This window comes from Oryctolagus cuniculus, chromosome 3 (assembly GCF_964237555.1).
Source record: "Oryctolagus cuniculus chromosome 3, mOryCun1.1, whole genome shotgun sequence".
Classification (NCBI taxonomy): Eukaryota; Metazoa; Chordata; class Mammalia; order Lagomorpha; family Leporidae; genus Oryctolagus; species Oryctolagus cuniculus.
In genome coordinates, this window is record NC_091434.1 from 20078700 (window position 1) to 20097900 (window position 19201).

Genomic DNA, 19201 nt, shown 5'->3' on the forward strand with positions numbered 1-19201 from the left:
CTGGTGCCCTGGGAGACAGTGGTGGGGGGCCGGCGGCCTGCCTTCCTGCTGCCCAACCGCCTTCGGCCTGTGAGACCAGAAGGTCACCAGGGCGGCCGCCCGTTGCGCCTCGGGGGCTATTTTTAGGCCCCCCGGCTCGGGTTGCGAGGGAGCCGTGCAGGGAGGGGGCAGCCGAGGAGGGGACTTGGCCTCCACTCGGCTCCTTCTTTGCCTCCTGGAGCCCCCATGGCCAGCCCCAGCTTAGGCGAGTCTCTGGGAACTGGTCCCAGGCCCCCTCCCCCGCGGCGTGCCCGCCCCCACAGGCGACCTGCGCGCTGGCATCAGGTTACTCTGGCTCAATCCCAAGCGCCTCCCTCCTCCCCCTCAGAACGGGGGTCCCCAGCCTCACTGGTCTGGGGGAGAGGAAGGGTAGCGGACCTGGGTGAGGTGGCCAGAGATGGCTGAGGGGGCGGGTCCAAGTGGAGGTGAGCGGACAGCCTGGCGGGAGAGGCCAGGGACTTCCCCCTCGGCGCCTCCATGACAGCCGGTCAATAGTAAGACCAGGAGCCTGGCAGGTGGATTCTAGCTTCCAACTGCTCCTGCCTCCGCTCTCTGGGCAGCACCAAGCCTGTCTCAACCCCCACGGATTGCAACAGGCAGAAAAGAGAGGGAAGGAGCTTACCAGCCCCGGGAACAGCAGGACGGAATCAGAGCATGATGCAAATGGTGAAGGTCTGGGAACCGGAGGGCTGCGCAGGGACCAGAGGTGCGTGGGTGAGTGGAGGCAAGAGCTGGGGCTAAGTTCCAGGTGCTAAGATCTCTATCCCGAGGGCAGGGGGCGCTCCCACGGGGCTTTAAGCGGCACAGTAGTGTTGAGGGGCACTGCGTTTTAGAGAATCCCTTAGGCAGCCCAGCGTGGAGGGTGGCCGGCCAGAACAGGTGCTTCTCAGGACAGCGCTTATGTGAGTTGGGATCAAGCTTTTGTTTTACTCAAACAAGGGAACCAGGATTGAACCTGAAGCCCAAGAGGACTGAATCCGGGACTATGTGAGGTCCACTCCGTGCCCAGTGGTATAGGCATCCAATAAACACTGAAACTGAGACTGGTCTTTGGGAATGACGGGCCTGGTTTGTCTTCAGTTCAGACCCCGCCTGCGGAGCCGGGCCACAGCAGTGCAGGACTGCAAGCACAGCTGGCCCGTGAGGCCGTGTGTCGCCTCTTTAGTTCTGCCTCTCCTGCTCTTAGTGGCATCAAGAGCCCGGAGCAGCCTGGCCCTGCCCTCACTGGGGCACCCAGGAGCCCCTGCCCAGGAGGGGGTTGAGGGCTGCTGCTACTCACAGCTCTGCTGATTTCCCACGCACACTCAGTCCCTAAACTCAGGTGGGTTGGGGGGGTAGGGGATGCCAGGCAGAAGCAGAAATGCATGCCAGAGCCGTGGTGGTCTTGGGGGAGCCCTGGAGAGACCCTAGTCTGAGTGCCTTGTGTTTTTCCTGGATGTGTAAGGCATGCTGGGCTAGCCTTCTTTTTCTTTCTTTTCTTTCTTTCTTTCTTTCTTTCTTTTTTTCTTTCTTTCTTTCTTTCTTCCTCCCTTTCTTTCTTTCTTTCTTTCTTTCTTTTTCTTTCTTAAAATGATTTATGTATTTATTTACTTGAAAGGTAGAGATACAGACAGAGGTCTTCCATCAGCTGGTTCACTCCCAAAATGGCTTCAATGGCCAGGGTTGAGCCAGGTCAAAGCAAGGGGCCAGGAGCTTCTTCTAGGTCTCCCACTTGGGTGCAGGGACCCAAGCACTTGGGCCATCTTCCCTTGCTTTCCCAGGGACACTAGCAGGGAGCTGGATCAGAAGTGGAGCAGCCAGGACTCAAACCAATGCCCATATGTGATGCCAGCACTGCAGGTGGAGGCCTAACCTTCTATGCCACAGCGTCGGCCCCGATGCAGAGTTTTCCGATGTGTGTTCCGGTTCTCATCCATGTCGCAGTCCTCAGCCTGTGTTGTCCCTTTTCATCCTGTGGATTTTGTGAATCATTGAACAAAAGAAAAAGAAAAACCCTCTGGATTTTGAGGTGTGACCAGCTCTTCTCCTCTAACCATGAAAGTCTCTCATTTGGAAAAACTAAATCTTTTTCAAAGAAAAAAAGAAAAAGTGGAGATTCCCCAGGCTTCACCCCCAGAGATGCTGGCTTGGTGGGAGGGGCCTGGGAGGGGCCTGGGAGGGTCCAGCAAGCTGCACAGTTAACAAGTGGCCCAGGTGACTCTGATGTGTCCAAGGTTGCACTTTGAGAAGCGTCAAGATGGGCCATCGCCACTTTACATATATACATGCATGCATAAACGAACGCTTGTTTAGTTGAAAGGCGGACAGAAGCCTCTCATCCACTGGTTCACTTCCTAAATGCCCACAACAGTCAGGGCTGCAACAGGCTGAGGTCAGGAGCTGAGAACTCAACCTGAGTCTCTTGTGGGTGGCAGGGACACAGCCACTTAAGGCACCACCTGCTGCTTCCTAAGGTGTGCATTGGCAGGAAGCTGGCATTGGGAGCAGAGCTGGGAATCCAACCCAGGCACGCTGAATGAGATGTGGGCATCCCATTCACTGCTGCAGCAGTTTGAACTGCTGCGGCAAACATATTCCTACTGCTTTTTATTTTTATTTATTTATTTTAGTTGAAAGCTGCAGTAACAGAGATACAGGGAGAGATAGAAATAAAGAGATCTTTAATTCCCTGGTTCACTCCCCAAATGGCCACGATGGTCAAGGCTGGGTCAGGCCAAAGCCAGGAACCCGCAACTCTACTCAGGTCTCTCATGCAGGGGTACAAGCATTTGGGCCATATTCTGATATTTTCCCAGACACATTAACAGGGAGCTGGGGCCAATGCTGTGGCGTAGTGGGTAAGGCCACCACCTGCAGTGCCGGCATCTCATATGGGTGCCAGTTCAAGTCCCAGCTGCTGCACTTTCGATCCAGCTCTCTGCTATGGCCTAGGAAAGCAGTGGAAGATGGTCCAAGGCCTTGGGCCCCTGCACCTGCATGGGAGAGCCAGAAGAAGCTCCTGGCTCCTGGCTTCGGGTTGGCACAGCTCTGGCCATTGAGGCCAACTGGGGAGTGAACCATCGGATGGAAGACCTTTCTCTTTCTGCCTCTCCTTCTCTCTCTGTGTATCTCTGACTTTCAAATAAATTATAAATCCCATATGGGATGCCAGGGCTTCAGGCCAGGGCTTTAACCCTCTGCACCACAGAGGCAGCCCCATAAATAATAAATCTTAAAAAAAAAAAAAAAAAAAAAAAAAAAACGGGAGCCAGATCAGAAGCTGAGCTGCCAAGACTCAAACCATTACTCCAATATGGGATCCCACATTGCAGGCTTAGCCCACCATGCCACAATGCCACCCCCAGCCCCCCAGGGCTGCCTTTTTTTTTTTTTTTTAAACATTTTCTTTATCTGATAGGTAGAGTTACAGACAGAGAGGGGGAGACAGAGAGAAAGTCTTCCATCTGCTAATTCACTCCTCAAATGGCCACAACAGCTAGAGCTGGGCCAATCTGAAGCTAGGAGTCAGGAGTTTCTTCTGGGTTTCCCTGTGGGTGCGGGGCCCAAGCACTTGGGCCATCCTTTACTGCTTTCACAGGCCATAGCAGAGCTGGATCAGATGAAGAGCAGCCAGGACACAAACCGGTGCCCATATGGGATGCTGGCACCTCAGGTGGAGGCTTAGCCTACTACACTACAGCTTTTTCAAGTGCAGATGTGGCCTTTGTGACACACCAGTTCTATGTCTTGACTGTGGTGGTAATCGCAGGAGTCTACAGAAATGGTAAAACTGCATAGGGCCGGCGCCATGGCTCAATAGGCTAATCCTCCGCCTGCGGCGCTGGTACCCCGGGTTCTAGTCCCAGTCGGGGCGCCGGATTCTGTCCCGGTTGCCCCCCTTCCAGGCCAGCTCTCTGCTATGGCCCGGGAGTGCAGTGGAGGATGGCCCAAGTGCTTGGGCCCTGCACCCCGTGGGAGACCAGGATAAGCACCTGGCTCCTGCCTTTGGATCGGCACGGTGCGCCGGTCGCAGTGCGCCAGCCGTGGCGGCCATTGGAGGGTGAACCAACGGCAAAGGAAGACATTTCTCTCTGTCTCTCTCTCTCACTGTCCACTCTGCCTGTAAAAAAAAAAAAAAAAAAAACTACATAGGACTAAATGTGCATGTTCAGGCACATACACTACCCTGCCCCCACCCAGGCAGAGTGACTGTAAGAATGGCAAATGTGGACGGGGAGGTGGGGGCAGGCGACTGCACCAGTGTCACTTTCCTGATTGTGGTAGGGTGCTATGGCTATACCAGGTGTCACCACTTGGGGGAGCCAAGTGAAGGGAACACTGGACTTCTCTGTGCTATTTGTGACAGCCGCATGCGAATCCAGTTCCCTCAAAAAAAAAAAAAAAAAAGTCCAGGTGGCAGACTGAATCCTGACCTTGAGCCTGGAGGGAGGAAGTCTGGAAGGGCTCAGCAGAGTCATGAGTGAGAGATGGAGGAAGTGTCTATGAACCTTGTCTCCTCCCCCCCTCCCCCATTCTGGGACACAGAAGTCCAAGTGTGTGCATGTGCGTGTGTGTCCCTGTGTGCATGCGTGCACATGTGTGCATGTGTGCAGAGGGTACAGAGGAAACAATTTAAACATTGAACCATGTCCATAGAGATTAAGAGCCTTGAGAAGGAATTTTTCTTGTAGCTTGCATATATTAAAGTTTGCTCTTTGTGATGTGCGCTTGTCTGGGCTCTGACAAGTGTGTGGGATCATGCATCACTACCCCAGGACCAAACAGCTGTCCCATCAACCTTCAATGTTCACTCGTGAGTCCCCTTTGCAGTCAAACAATGCCCTCCGTCAAGCCCTGGAAGTGCAGATGATGAGCTGAAATCTACAAGGTAAAAATGTGGGTGAAGGCTTGCAAACAGATTAGCGTCGGGAACAAAGGCAGTGTTTTGTCAGCACTGATAATCCAACGCCACCAAACACCGTGCCTCAGCAATCACGTGGCACACGGTTAAGTGGTCTGTGACTGTCGGCTGCTTAGTGGACTGGATGAATAAACTGTACTCTAAGCCTCAATCTCCTCATCTATAAAATGGGTTAAGCCACTGCCTTCCATGCAGGATCCCATATGAGTGCCTATTTGGGTCCAGCTGCTTTACTTCCGTTCCAGCTCCTTGCTAATGTGCCTGGGGAAAAAGCAGGGGAAGATGGCCCGAGTACTTTGACCCCTGCCACCCATGTGGGAGGCCCGGATGGAGTTCTAAGCTCCTGGTTTAGGCCTGGCCCAGCCACAGCCCTTGTGGCCATTTGGGGAGTGAATCAGCGATGGAAGATTCTCTCTCTCTCTTTATCTCCTTATCTCTCTCTCTCTTTATCTCTCTCTCTCTCTCTCTCTCTGTAGCTCTGCCTTTCAAATAAATAAGCTTTTTTTTTTTTTTATTCTTTGACAGGCAGAGTGGACAGTGAGAGAGAGAGACAGAGAGAAAGGTCTTCCTTTGCCGTTGGTTCACCCTCCAATGGCTGCCGCGGCCGGCGCGCTGCAGCCGGTGCACCGCGCTGATCTGATGGCAGGAGCCAGGTGCTTTTCCTGGTCTCCCATGGGGTGCAGGGCCCAAGCACTTGGGCCATCCTCCACTGCACTCCTGGGCCATAGCAGAGAGCTGGCCTGGAAGAGGGGCAACCGGGACAGAATCCGGCGCCCCGACCGGGACTAGAACCCGGTGTGCCGGCGCCGCTAGGGGGAGGATTAGCCTAGTGAGCCGCGGCGCCGGCCTCAAATAAATAAACTTTAAAAAAATGAAATGAGGGTAGCAGGGTAGCCCAATTTGGTTCCATTCATTCATTCATTCAACAAACATATTCAAGTTCTTTCTATGGGCCTGGCACGGTTCTAGAGAGCAGGGATAGAGCAGTGAACCAGTCGAGGATTCCTGTCCTGGTGCTGCTTGTATTTGAGCATGAACAGGAGGTGGGCATGGTGAGAAGGCTCAGGTTGGCGGTGGGGGGTACGAGCATGGTGGGACTGGGCTTTCCGACAGGGTGGCTGGAGTCGGCCTTGCGTCAGCCTCAAAGTAGTGCCCTTGTGTGGGGTGGATGGCTTGAGGCAGAAGTGGAAACACGCCTGGTGGGCTCTGGGAAGAGCCAGAAGGCAGCGAGGCTGGGAGAGTGAGCAGGGAGTGGAGGGAAATGGATCTGACAGCCAGCAGGGGCCAGATGGCCCAGCACGGTGCAGGCCACGGCATTTCTGCTCCCCCGGGGAACGGGAAGCCTTCTCATGGTTTTGAGTCAAAGAATTACACCATCTGACTTACGCTGTTGTGACGGCGTTAAATTATTATATTAAATATTAAAACGAACATGAACTATTTAGAAGGGCCTGGCACACAGCCTGGAGCTCAGCTTGTCTCCTGCCTTCCTAGGTTGCCAATGGGGACATCCATTGATTTCCACACCGGGGTCTGTGGGGCCAGGTGGGAAGGGCGCGAGTTGCTGGCGCCCCCTCCTGGAGGAGCCGGCGCTAGCTGAGACGGCTGGAAGCTGTCAGGCTCCGCCCCGCCCCCAGGGCAGCTGGCCGGGTGGGCCCCACGGTGCCCTGCAGCCTGGCGCCAGGCAGGGTGTGTGTGCTGCCAGTCTGCCCTGCCTTTTGATCACAAGCCTGCGGCGTCATGGAAAGAGATCTGGGCTCCAGAGGCCAAGGAGCTGGGGGCCTTATCCTCCTGTGCTACCGACACTGTCTGCTGTGTGAGTCACCCCACCTCTCTGGTGTGGTTAAAAAAGTTAAAATATTTAATGAGCACCTATTATGCATCAAATGTTCTTCCAAGCATATAGTGGAAAAAAGTGGATGAAGCCCTTCCCCCTTGGGGTAGCTAACATTTTGGGTGTCTAATCGAAGATCTTGGTGCATTTGCGTAAGTGCAATGAGGCAAGCTCCAGTTTCGAGGATGGAGGGAGGAGGTGATCGGGTAGAAAAGGAGGGGTCCTGGGGGCTCCAGGTGGGAAGGCAGCCACAGTGGACACTCGGGATAAGAAAGTGCCCGCTGAGCTCTCCACACCCAGCACAGGAGCCAACGCTTCCATAATCCTTCCTGCCCCGCCCCCTCAGATGGGGTCAGGGTGAGTCTGGGCCCGGGCCTGGGCTCCAGTGGGAAGCTGGCCAGTCCTCTGCAAGCCCCCTTATTTCTCTCAACATTCAGAGTCCTGAAGGAGACCCCAGGCCTGCGGAAGAGGGAGACGTTTTCCTTGGAGGCCGTGGGCATGTGTTTGTGTGTGTATATGGTGGGGGGGAGGGTACATCCAGACCCAGCCATTTTAGACACAATCCCAGGAGACCCAAGCCTGTGTTGGTTTGTTTCTGTCAGTCCCTGGTCCTGGGGGTCACTGTCCAGAGCCCAAGGAGGCTGGCCCAGCTGCAAACCAGGATTCCTGTCCCAGGCAGGCCCTGCTCAGAGAGCTGGCCCCAGGGGACAGGGGGTGGTGCTGGCTCCTCTGAGGATGAGTGGTGGTGGCCCCAGGAGACAGAGGGGTGCCCTGAAGGGAGGGCTGCCCTTCAGAGCTGCCCCGGGCTGGAAGAGGACGTACAGGCAGAGGATGCTGGGGCAAGGCTGGGAAGGGGACTCCTGCCCAGTGAGGGTTACTGCCCAGGGCGCATCTGAACCCAACTCTGAGCGTCCACCGGCCCCTCTGCCCCCCACCTTTGTGACTGCTGATCCTGGGCCTTTGGGGGTGCTAGAGGCTCCTTCCTTGCCTGTGTCTCCTGTGAGTGCACGTAGCTCATTCAAGGAAAAGCATGGGCTGCAGGCTCCAGAAACCACTCCCAGATCCATGTGCGCGCGGCCCACCTGCACCCAGCCCCTCGCGGGTGTTCCACTCACAGACAGGTGAGCTCCGATTCCAGGCCACCAGCAGACTCAAGGAGAAGCTGCCCCTTTCCCATGAAGACATGGGAAAGGCTGCTTCCAACGTTACTTTTTGCAAGGGTTGCTGTGGGGTTTCTGGATGCCAAGTTTGACTGATACTTCCCAGCTCCATCAGCACACAAGGGAAACAGAAGGAACCATGGGTCACGGGGGATGGAAGCTGGGAACTTGGAACCCTCCCAGGGCAAGAGTCAAGAGCACCATGGAGGCGTCAGGCTGTGGTGCAGAGGGTTAGGCTGCCGCCTGCAGCACCGGCATTCGTATGGGCGCCAGTTCAAGTCCCGGTTGCTCCACTTCTGATCTAGCTCCCTGCTAATGGCCTGGGAAAGCAGCAGAGGACGGCCCAAGTCCCTGGGCCCCTGGACCCAGATGGGAGACACGGAAGAAGCTCCTGGGTCCTAACTTTGGCCTAGCCCAACCCTGGCTATTACGGCCATTTGGAGAGTGAATCAGCGGATGTAAGACCTCTCTCTCTCTCTCTCTTTCTCTCTCTAGCTCTCCTTCCTTCTCTCTCTGTAACTCTGTCTTTCAAATGAATAAATTAAATCTTAAAAAAATAAAGAACGCCATGAAGAAGGGGTGTTCTCAGAGAGAAAGGGAGACTTGTGAGAAGGAGCTAGGAGAACCAGAAAGACCTGGAAGTTTCTGGAAAGGCCAGTGCAGAATGTCAGACATGGAGCCTTCAGACTAAAACCTCATTAGGTCTATTTCGCCTACAGCTGTGTGACCTACTGTTCTTGTGCTCAGCGTGAAGACTGGGGCCTGCATGATCCACCAGCTCTGCTAAGTCTTGGATCCACTTGGGATCTACTTTTCAGGAGGATTCAGAAGAAAAATAGCCTTCACTCCCGCCCCTCCTCAACACCCCTGGGCTCCCCAGTTGCCCCCAAGCCCTGTTGTTGAATTAATCAAGGAAAAATGCCTCGTGAACACACGTGCTGGAATGCTGTGCGTACACGTGGTTCTCTTTCAAACAGTTTTACTCCATTAATGTTTGTACACTTCCTCTTCCTGAACAAATCCGCTTTAATTATCAGAGCCTCCTAATATATTTTCATGTTTCCCTCCAAGATTTCCTGATTTCTTCTGGGCTGTCCCACACTCCCTCCCCCTCCCTCCATTCTCCCCAAATTTCCCTATGGCGTTGTACTTGAGATTGCCTTGAACTGGGAGAGGGCTGTCAGGGGAACTGGGATTTGTAGAGGGTTGAGTCTTCTTAGCCATGCACGGCTCTTCCCCTTTTCCACACTTTGCTATTTTTCCAGACATAGCCCCTGGGCATCAGAGGTCTTTGGAGGGGTTCATGGAAAGAACCCCAGGTTCCTTTGAGGAAGGGACTGAGGGGTCTCCTTTGGGAGCTGTCTGTGTGAGCCACCAAGTCCTTTGGAAAGGACAGAAGCAGGTGCCCCTGCTGACCTGAAGACGCGGAGCGGGCAGAAAGGTGCCATCTAGGAGTTGGGGACTAAGAGGAAGCACTTGTGGTTCTCCAGCTAAAGCCCCAGGGCCAGCCCTCCTTGCCCCCATGTGGCTGGCTGCACAGGGGCAGGGCCCACTCCATCTCAGGGCGATGTGATGGGGCCCCAGGAACCCCCAGGGGCGAGCCGGCAGTTAAGACAGGCAAGGCTTGTGCTTACGTCTTTATTGTTTCTGTCCAGAGCCCTGCAGCGAGAGGGGCGGGCACGGGGAGGTGGGCACCCCAGACGCCAGCCTGAGACCACTCTCTGCCTCTGTCCTCTCCAGCATCTCACCCACCCTCTCTCCTTCGGAATCTCCTGCTCCCACACACGGCACCTTCGGGGGTTCCCTCTTGCAGCCCTTGCTTTCTGAGTCCTCCCTGAGCTGGGGAAAGGAAAGGAAGGGACGACGGTGATGGTCTCCAGCCCCCCAGGCTCCACAGGGGCCACCCTGCTACCTGCCCAGCTTGCTCACAAGGCTGTCCCTTGCTGTGACCCAGGCTAATGGATGGAGAGGTCTCCTGGGCTCCACTCTGACCCTGCTGGGTCCCAACACTGAGCCCAAGGTTAGGAGGCGGGAAGGGCAAGGTCACAGCCCTGGGCCTGGGCTCCACGTGGCTTGAGAGCCACGTTCACCCACTTCCAACAGCCAGGACTCACGGCAGGCGTCTGGGATGTGCCCTGTGGCTGGGCAGGTCCAGGCCATGCCCCCTGTGGGGACCACGAGGGCTGGTCAGTGAGGAGGGAGCAGGGGCTGTGAGGGGGAGACGGCTGGGGGGCGGTGTCCCAGGGTAGAAGGAGGCTGGCTTTGGGAGGCAGTGAGGACAGGGGCGAGGGCAGTCTCGGAGCGGCTCTGGCTTTACAGCACCTCGTGTTGCTGCTGTGTGGCCTCGCTGACAACCTGGAGGTGAGAAAAGCCCAGTCCAACAGGTGCTGGCTGCAGAAGGGGGCCTCGGCCCTGTGCCGACCCCTCCTGTCCCCCAGCCAAGGGCCTAGACCAGCCCAGCTGGTGGAAGACACTCCCACAGCCCCCCACCCAGGGTAAGGAGGCCACACAGACTGCTCACCTCTCCATCCCGGGTCTCGATGGTCTTGATCATCACAGTCTTTTTGGTATGGACCTCGGAGCCCCTCTGCTCCGGGCTGGTTTCTGTGACAGACACGTGGCACATTCAGTGTGACCAAACCCAGACCCAGGCTGCCCGGGGCAGGAGGATGGGGTGGAGCGCTGGGACTCCACCCAGGGAATGCCAGCCGGAGCCGGGGCACACACCTGCCGCCTCAAGACAGGCTCCCTACAAGACTTTAGCCACTGTCCTTGAGCCCAGTGGCCAGCAGGTGGCTCTGTAGAGCTTGGGGGGGGGGCAGCCGCAATGCTGAGAGATTTGCCCCCTGGGTGGGCCGTGCAGGAGGCCCAGGCTACCCAGCATTCACACTCTCCACAGCTCCATGATTCCTCTCCACCCCTGGACCCCGGGAGAGCCCTGCACTGATTTGTATCTGGGAGTCCCCTCCTCCAAGACCATTAGCATCCCAAAGCCTAGAGCTATGTGACATACGACATGTGACATATGTTGGAAGGCTCTTCTAGAACCTGGCCCCTTTAAGCCTGATGTCTTGAGGGAGGTGAGATGGGGCAGGAGTCAATGCATGGTTCACTGTGCCCACAGACATCCACCTGCTCTCCTGTGCCTCAGCTTTCTCACTACGAAGCGATCCTTGCGTTATCATGGTCACAGAGCTATTGGTCTGGAAACGCACTCAGCAGTTTTAAATGCAAGACTCATGCTTGGTGTCTGTATGAACAGCTAACAGAAAGGAGAGCATCAGTTTATGGGGAGGGTCAAACCGAGGTCCCTGGTGTTAGGAGCAGGGCATTCCTGAATCTCCTTAGCAAGCAGCTAGCCCGTGATAAACACCAAAACCTGGCGGAGCACAGCGTGCATTTTTCTCCTGATGGAAATGAACATTGAAATGTAAAAGGTTTGATCTAGGAAAGGAGACGCTGCCAAGGACTCCAACTTGCCTTCCTAATGCACAATTACAGCGAGTTTTTCTGCAATCCAGGGCTGGAAAGCCACTCAATCTGCATATTACGAATGGCGCAGTGCCCCAAGAGCTCCTTCTTTCCATTGTTTGGCTTTGCTAAGATCTGGCTTGGTTTTTTTTGAATGCACATCCAACATCTTGCTCCAGCAAACGGAGGTGCTCGAGAAGCAGCCGCTAGGGTGCTTGGCACAGCAGACCTGAGTGGGCGGTGCCTTCCAGCCCAGCGAGAAAGGGATGCTTCTGCTGCCAGGCCCCCCGGGACACCCCTGGGACTCAGAACAGAGGCTGTTTCTGGAATGTTCAGCATGCCCAGGTGGGGCAGGGGACATGGTCAACACAACGCAATGCAATGCAATACAATGCAATCAAATCTGAAAGTCTCTCCTTTAGAACGTGACCCTACCCCCACACTCTCCCCCAAACCTCAGATCTGGCCCTGCTCCCCTGTTCCAGCCTCCCCTCCTGGCTGGCTTTGCGCAGCACCCACACCGCCCTGGTGACGCCTGCCTCCACCCCACCAACACATACTCACCTCGGAAGTTGAGAGCAGAGTAGGTCTGGATGGGGAGGTTGATCCTGAAAGGGGACAGACCAAGCCCCAGGAGGGTTAAGGACCCGCCCATCTTTCCCTGCAACCACCCATCTTCCATAAACACCAGTCTGAGCAGTCCCAATCCCACTTAGCCCAACATACCCGCTGCCCACACTGCTCAGAGCATGGGGTGAAAGGCTCCAACCCAAGCTATCCCAGGCATTGTCCCTTCTGGAAGGATCTGTCAGCCCAACGCTGACCCCCTAGTGTGATGCTAAGAGATCCAACCCCACAGACCCTCGCATTCTCCAGGATGTCTTGCTCACCCCTGGCACTGCCAGAGGCATCAGTGGCAGCTTCAAGGGACGCCCACTGTGTGTGTGCCCACCCTCCAGCCAGGCCAGTTCTCAGATCTGACCACTGATGTAGCTTGCTGGGGAGACGCAACAGGACTTGAGCCACCCTAAAAGGCTGTCATTTGTTCTGTGAAACCTGAATCTCCATGTCGAAGTCCATATCTAAACATGTCTGCTGCTTTTCTTAGACCTCAAATCTTAACCTTTTTATGCAATAGATAACTCTTTGGGGAGGAGTAGTTGGCCTGTTTTAAATTGAGGTTAAACTGGTATGGAGTGAAATGCACAGATCTTCATTTCAGTGGCTTCGAACAACGTCTACAACAAACCAAGAACATGGCTCATTTCCATCACCCCAGAAGGTGCCCTCTTGTCCCTTGCCAGCTGTGTGTTGTTTTCTGTGTCTAGAGGTGAGTAGCTCGGCCTTTCTGAGGGTTTTCCTTTAGGCATGCGTGTGCGTGTACGCGTGTGCATGTGCGTGTGCGTGTGTGCAGGTTTTTCTTCACCTGCTCCCTCAGCCATTCCCTGGGCAGGGCTTCCCGTCTACCTGTCTCTGTCCCCTCCCCTCCCTTCCTCATCACTGCCCACTCTGCGGTCATGTCTCCCTTGACAGGCAGTATTATTTTATTACTGTTTGCAGTATGTAGTTTTACGCTACTGATTCTTCATTCCGAACGTGAATAAGGGAATACTTACACTTCTCGTGTTATAAAAGCTGTTAATTAAATCCTTTCTTTACCCAGGTGGTTTTGGTTAACGGTTTGCAATGAGAGCAGTGGCGGCTTCTGGTTTCCAGGTCTTGTTGGTGTGGCCCCGAGCTGCCCCCCGCCCCGCCAAGGGCAGCACAGCACTGGGCCCCTCAACGTCCCACCCCCAGCCCGGCCTTGCCCCTCACCGGCTCTCCTCGCCCTCCAGCAGCTTCCGGTAGGTAGCAATCTCCACGTCCAGGGCCATCTTCACATTGAGCAGGTCCTGGTACTCGCGCAGGTGGCGGGCCATCTCGTCCTTGAGGTGCCGGATCTCCTCCTCCAGGCGCGCAATGTTGTCCTGGTAGCCGCTGGCCTCGCTGGCAAAGCGGTCTTCCAGCTCCCGCATCTGCCGCATCAGGGAATCGTTCTACAGGGGAGAGAAGGGAGTCCAGATGAGGACAGCTGTGCAGGGAGGAGGCCACAGGGGGGCTGGCATGGAGAGAGACACAGCCTTGGGCTGGGTGGTCAGGCTGCCTGAGACTTCCCCAAGGAAGCACCTGTGTTCAACCTCCCCACCCCCACCCAGATTCCTGAGTGCGACACCTGTTGCAGATGTGAAGGGATGGAGGTCCAAACAAGGTCTGTGACAGGTTCAAGGTCACAGAGCGGGGGAGGCGAGAGGCAGGGGCTGGGCAGGGCGAGGTGCAAAGGGACTCACAGTGCCCTTGAGGGCATCAATCTCGCAGGTGTAGGACTGGATCTGGTGTCGGTATTCCATCATCTCCTGCTTGGCCTGGCGCAGGGCATCGTTGTTCTTGTTGGCAGCCTGGGTCAGGTCAGACACCTAAGGGCAGAGAGAGGGACTCTGAGAGGGGGGAGAAGCAGGATGCAGGTAGGGATGAGCAGGAAGCAGGGAGACTCCGGGCTCCCCCCGCCTCCAGCAAGGGACCACGGGCAGCACCTCCAAATCGGGGTTAAGGAGGTCAGAGGCGCCGCAGTCCCCCAGGGCACCCACCTTGGACTTGTACCACTCCTCGGCTTCAGAAATGTTCTTCGCCGCAATGCTCTCGTACTGAGCCCGGATGTCCCTGAGGGCAGCGGTGAGGTCCGGCTTGGACATGTCCATCTCCACCTGGACCTGCTGTTCCTGAAGTTGGGCTTGCAACTCCCGGATCTCCTGCAAGGTGCAGCTGCGCTTCAGTCTCCTGCCAGGCCCCGCCCCCGCCCCCACCCCTCAGCGCCCTCACATCCCCATCCCTGAGCCCCACCCCATCCCCACTTTCCCTGCTGCTTTGACCACAGCCCAAGGACCCTGAGGCGCATACCTCTTCGTGCACTTTCTTAAGGAATGCGATCTCCTCGTTGAGAGATTCGATTCTGCGCTCCAGGTCGATGCGAGCTAGTGTGGCTGCGTCCACATCCTGGGAGGGGTCCAGGGGAAAGCACAGTGTCATGGGGCCACCCAGGCGAGGAGGAGGGAGACCAGGGGCCACCCAGGGGCTACACGAGGGGCAAGGCAGCTGGGAGACGGAAGAGGGCTCACCGCTCGGAAGGCAGCCAGGTTATTCTCTGCCTCTTCTTTCAGCTGGATCTCCTCCTGCAGCCTGCCCAGGACAGACGGAGGACAGAGAACTGTGGGTGGGAGGGCTAAAGCTGGCAGCGGAGATGGTCAGGGAGTGGGCTCAGGAGAGGGAGAAGGCCTGGCTGCTGGGTAGAGCCAGGAGGCCCAAAAAGGGAGTGACAGAGGCCCCGCCCAGGCAGGGAGGGGACAGGAAGTGGCCCAATCTCTGCCCAGAAGTCACACCCTCGAAGTCCGTGTCCCCACCAGCCTGTGACCTCCATGGGGTCAGGAACCGTGTCTATTTTATCCACCTCTGCGCTCCTAGATCTCAGCCCAGCCTGGCCCGTGTGGCTGCTCTTGTCTGGGACTTTGGTGGCAGGAGGGCGACTCGGCTCACCTGTGCTGTCAGCCGCGCGGCCCAGGAGCACTCTAGATTGCCTCCCTCTCACCCTTCCACCTGGTCCTCTCCAGCTTCCTGCCGTCGCAGCCTTCCACCACCCCAGCCCCTTTCCTCCAGCTCAGGGATCCACCTTGGGAAACTACAGCCTCTGCTCTGCCCAGGGGCCAGGCCCCCTTCTCCTCTCCCCTCCCCCTCTCAGCCTCCCCTCCCCCTCTGACTACACCCTGGCCTCCTCCAGCCTTTCCTGCACCCACCTGCCTCCTTGACCCCTATCACCATCCCTCCAGCATCTCAAGATGCTTTCTAAGGGGGAGTCTCTCCAGGTTTATCATTTCCACCCCATGATGTAGCTCCCCCTAAAACTCCCGTGTAGGCTGGGAGCGCAATGGGGAGAGACCTGCGTCCATGTCCCCGCGGGGGAGCCAAGGGGAGGGGCTGGAGAGGGTCCCTAGACCTGGGGGCGGAGGGTGCTGATGGCTGGGCCCAAGGGAAGGGGATCGGGGCTCCGGGCCTCACTTGGCCTTGAGCCGCTGCAGGTCGTCGATGAGGTTGTCGCGCTCGACGTCGACGCGGGCTCGCTGGTTGGTGAGCACCTCCACCTGGCGCCGCAGCTCGCGCAGCTCCTCCTCGTACAGCTCCGCGACGCGCGTGGGCTCGCGGCCCTTGAGCCGGTTCACCTCGGCGGCGAGCGCCGCGTTCTGCTGCTCCAGGAAGCGCACCTTCTCGATGTAGTTGGCGAAGCGGTCATTGAGCTCCTGCAGCTCCACCTTCTCGTTGGTGCGCGTGGCCAGGAACTCCTGGTTCACGGCGTCGGCCAGCGAGAAGTCCAGCAGCTCGCCCGCGCCATAGGAGGGTGTCCGCGTGGTCCCCAGCCGGCTGGCCCGCAGCGACCCCAGGCCCCCAGCCCCGCCCGACGTGCGCGACACCTGGTACACGCGCGACGTCACCGAGCTCGAGGAGCCCTTGGTGCCAAAGCCCGTGCGCGGGAACACGGGCGAGCTGAGCGGGGAGCCGAGCGAGAAGCCCGGGGCGCCGCCGAAGGTGCGGCGGTAGGAGGACACGCGCTGGCTGGACGAGTAGGCCTGGCTCATGGTGGCGGCACGGGCGAGGCTGGGCGGGCGCACGGAGGCGGCGGCGGGCGGGCGGCCGGCTGGAGAGTGGAGGCGGCGAGGGAGACTGCCAGGGGCCCCAGCCGTCGGCACTATTTGTAGCCCTCCTGACATCAGCCCCCGCCGCCCCTCCCCTGACAGCTGCAGGATCCCGCTGTCCTGCCAGGAAAGGGCGGCCTGGCCGTGGGGGCGGGGCGGGCCTGCGCCCCTGAGCGCGCGGGCGGGGGGCCTGCGAGGGGCTAAGGCCTTCAGGAGGGCCGAAGACAGGCAGGCGTGCCAAGTGCTGCGCCAGGGCAGCCGGCACCCCCCCAGCGTGGGGGTGGGGGTCCCTCCAGCCCTGGGTGGCTTTCTTGTCCCCAGGAGGGAGCAGCTAGGGGCTTCTGTTAGGGTGAGGGTCCTCTTTATTGCTCCAGGGAGACACTCTGGCCTCTTTGAAGGGACACGAGCTGTTCCCAGGACGTCTCCAAGCTCCCTCCTCTCTAAGCTTCTCCGGCAAGTACATTGGTTCTGGGGGGCTCATAGAAAGGCCAGGCCTATGGGGTGGGGTCTCCAGGTAAGCAGGGAGGGTGGCAGGGCATCTGGTGGGCAGAGTCATCTTGGCCAGAGCCTGCCTGCCCTCGTATGTCCACTGGTACCAGTCTCAGTCTCCCACTGGCTCCTGTGGGCCTCCTTCCCCACTCCCCCGCCCCCCCACCCCAACTAGCAAGGGGGCGGGTCCTGAAGTTTATAAACAGAAAGATGACTTCCAGGAAGGGGCCAGAGCGCTCTCTGTTTCCCATCGTGGGTACGGTCACACCCACACACTGACTGCTCCTGCCTCCCACCCTGACCCCCACTCTGCCCCCTCTCTGATTCATCCCCTTCCTCAGCACCCACACCCACTCAAACCAGGGGTTTGTGTTTTGTCAGGAGCCAAGTGTCAACCCAGCCATCTCCTGGGAGGCAGCAGCTGCCAACCCGAAATACCAGAGCTGGTATTTATAGAGGAGAATGCTTGAGCCCTGGGAGACAAGGCCCAGGAGAGGCCTGGGGGCGGGGCCCGGGTACCTGGGGAAGCTGGAGGTGACGGGTCCCATGCTCTCCCATCCCTGGTCCCTCCACAGCCCCCTCCTCTGCCTAAAGGCATCAGCCGTGTCTCCACACCTCCATCTGGGGCTCCACAGCCCTCTCTTAGGCCTGAGCCTTTTGAGATGCGGACCCTGGACATAAAGCACTGGATGAGGGGGCCGTGGGTGGTTCTGCCTGGTCCCGCCATCACCAGCAGGAGTAGTTGCTGGCAGGCCTGTCCTTCACCTCTGAGTTCGGGGGTCCTCAGCTATCCCTGGGGACGCTCAGCCTTGCAATGGCTGCCCTGTGGGGGCTGCGCAGGCCTAGGTAACCACATTGCACCCAACACAACAGTAACGATGTCTTCCGTGCACTGACCACCTGCTGTGTGCCCATCTGCTGGGGGCCTCATACCCATCATCCCCAGTTCCCCAGCAACCCTAGGAGGTGAGTCTAGCATGGTTCCCACTTTACAGCTCAGGAAACTGAGGCAGTCTGATTGCAGAGCCGGGCTTTGGCCCAGGTAAGGTGTGAATGTGCCAGGTAAACTCTAAAAGGCCTGGTTACCGCTGTATTCCCAAAGCCCTTTCCCATGAGTGGCTCATCTTTATCCGAGCCAGGCTTCCGAGGTGGATGGGGAGTTCCAGATGTTCTTATCCAGCCTCCGAGTTGGTGCGAGCTGTTGTCTTGTGGTTATTTTTGCCTTCCATCCTCCTAACTAGACTTGTACGACTATGTAAGAATTTCAATGTTTTCGCACTAAAATAACTTTTAATTCCTTTTTCCCATGAACTCTGGGAAGCACCCTTGTGTATTGCAAAGGATTTGGAGGTCCCAGGGTCTGTAACACACCCCGGGCGGCAGCAGCCGCATTGGCAGCATTGTCACTGTCATTCAAAGTAGCCTGCAAGTCTCCTTATTTTGAGGACAAATGCTGCACCTCCTCCCCCTCCCAACCCCCAAAGACTACACATGTGAGCCTGGTCCCAGCCAATCTTACTACAGGGTGATTGGCTCAAGGGGTGGGCATGGTCCTGAGCAGGGCCATAAGACACACACACACACACGCACACACACACACAAGGATCCAGCAGGCAGAATTGGGATTACTAAACTGGAGAGACTGGAGCCTTTGGTAGCCATGTTTCCTGCCCCTGGGGAGTAGGAGGAAGAAGAGGCCAGCATGCTGGGAGACCCAGAGAGGAGCAGGGGTGCAGGCAGGGGCAGGCAGCCCCTAGCCTAGCCCAGCCCCAGACCCTACTTCCTGGAGCTCTTGCTTCAGTTTTGTGAACCCCCACCCCTTTCTTCTTGTCTTTTGTCTTATTGTTCACTGAAGCCCGAAGAACCTGATTAATCTGTTCTAGGAGACTGGACATCCATTTCTTTCTCTCTTCTTTATGCTTTTAAAGAATTGTTGGGGCTGGCACTGTGGCACAGCAGGTTAAAGCCCCAGCCTGCAGCGCTGCCATCCCGTATGGATGCTGGTTTGAGTTCCGGCTGCTCCTCTTCTGAGCCAGCTCTCTGCTATAGCCTGGGAAAGCAGTAGAGGATGGTCCAAGTCCTTGGGCCCCTTGCACCTGCGTGGGAGACCTGAAAGAAGATCCTGGCTCCTGGCTTCGGATCAGCTCAGCTCTGGCCATTGCGGTCATTTGGGGAGTGAACCAGTGGAGTGAAAGACCTCTCTCTGGTTCTACCTCTCTCTGTAACTCTGTCTTTCAAAGAAATAAAATAATTCTTTAAAAAAGCAATTGTTTATTTTATTTATTTATTTATTTATTTTGAAAGGCAGAGCACCAGAGAGGGGGAGGGAGAGAAAGAGAGAGAGAGAAGGAAGAAGCTTCAGCCCATTGGTTCACTCCCAAAATGGCTACGACAGCCAGTTCTGGGCCAGGCTGAAGCCAGGAGCCAAGAACTCCATCCTGGTCTCCCACATGGGTGGCAGAGGCCCAAGCGTTAGGGCCATCACCCACTGCAAGATGCATTAGCAGAGAGCTGAATCAGAAGCAGAGCAGCTGGGACTTGCCAGCCCTCAGATATGGGATGCCAACACCACAGGCGGCGGCTTAACCCA

At 57.1% G+C, this 19201-nt stretch overlaps 1 protein-coding gene and 1 long non-coding RNA gene across 2 annotated transcripts; one reads left to right on the plus strand and one right to left on the minus strand.

Annotated features, from left to right (window-relative positions):
- Positions 1-218: 218 nt before the first annotated feature.
- LOC138848924 (uncharacterized) lies at positions 219-10290 on the plus strand. Its single transcript, XR_011387100.1, has 2 exons — positions 219-753; positions 8653-10290. It is a non-coding gene; the product is annotated as an uncharacterized lncRNA (long non-coding RNA).
- Positions 10248-16065, minus strand: DES (desmin; the record flags this gene model as incomplete). The annotated part of the gene is given in 9 exon segments (NM_001171481.1): positions 10248-10288; positions 10455-10537; positions 11969-12012; positions 13220-13440; positions 13732-13857; positions 14029-14190; positions 14339-14434; positions 14557-14617; positions 15491-16065. Coding segments are annotated over 9 exon segments (1409 nt in total), but the record flags the coding sequence as incomplete, so codon positions are not given.
- Positions 16066-19201: the final 3136 nt, after the last annotated feature.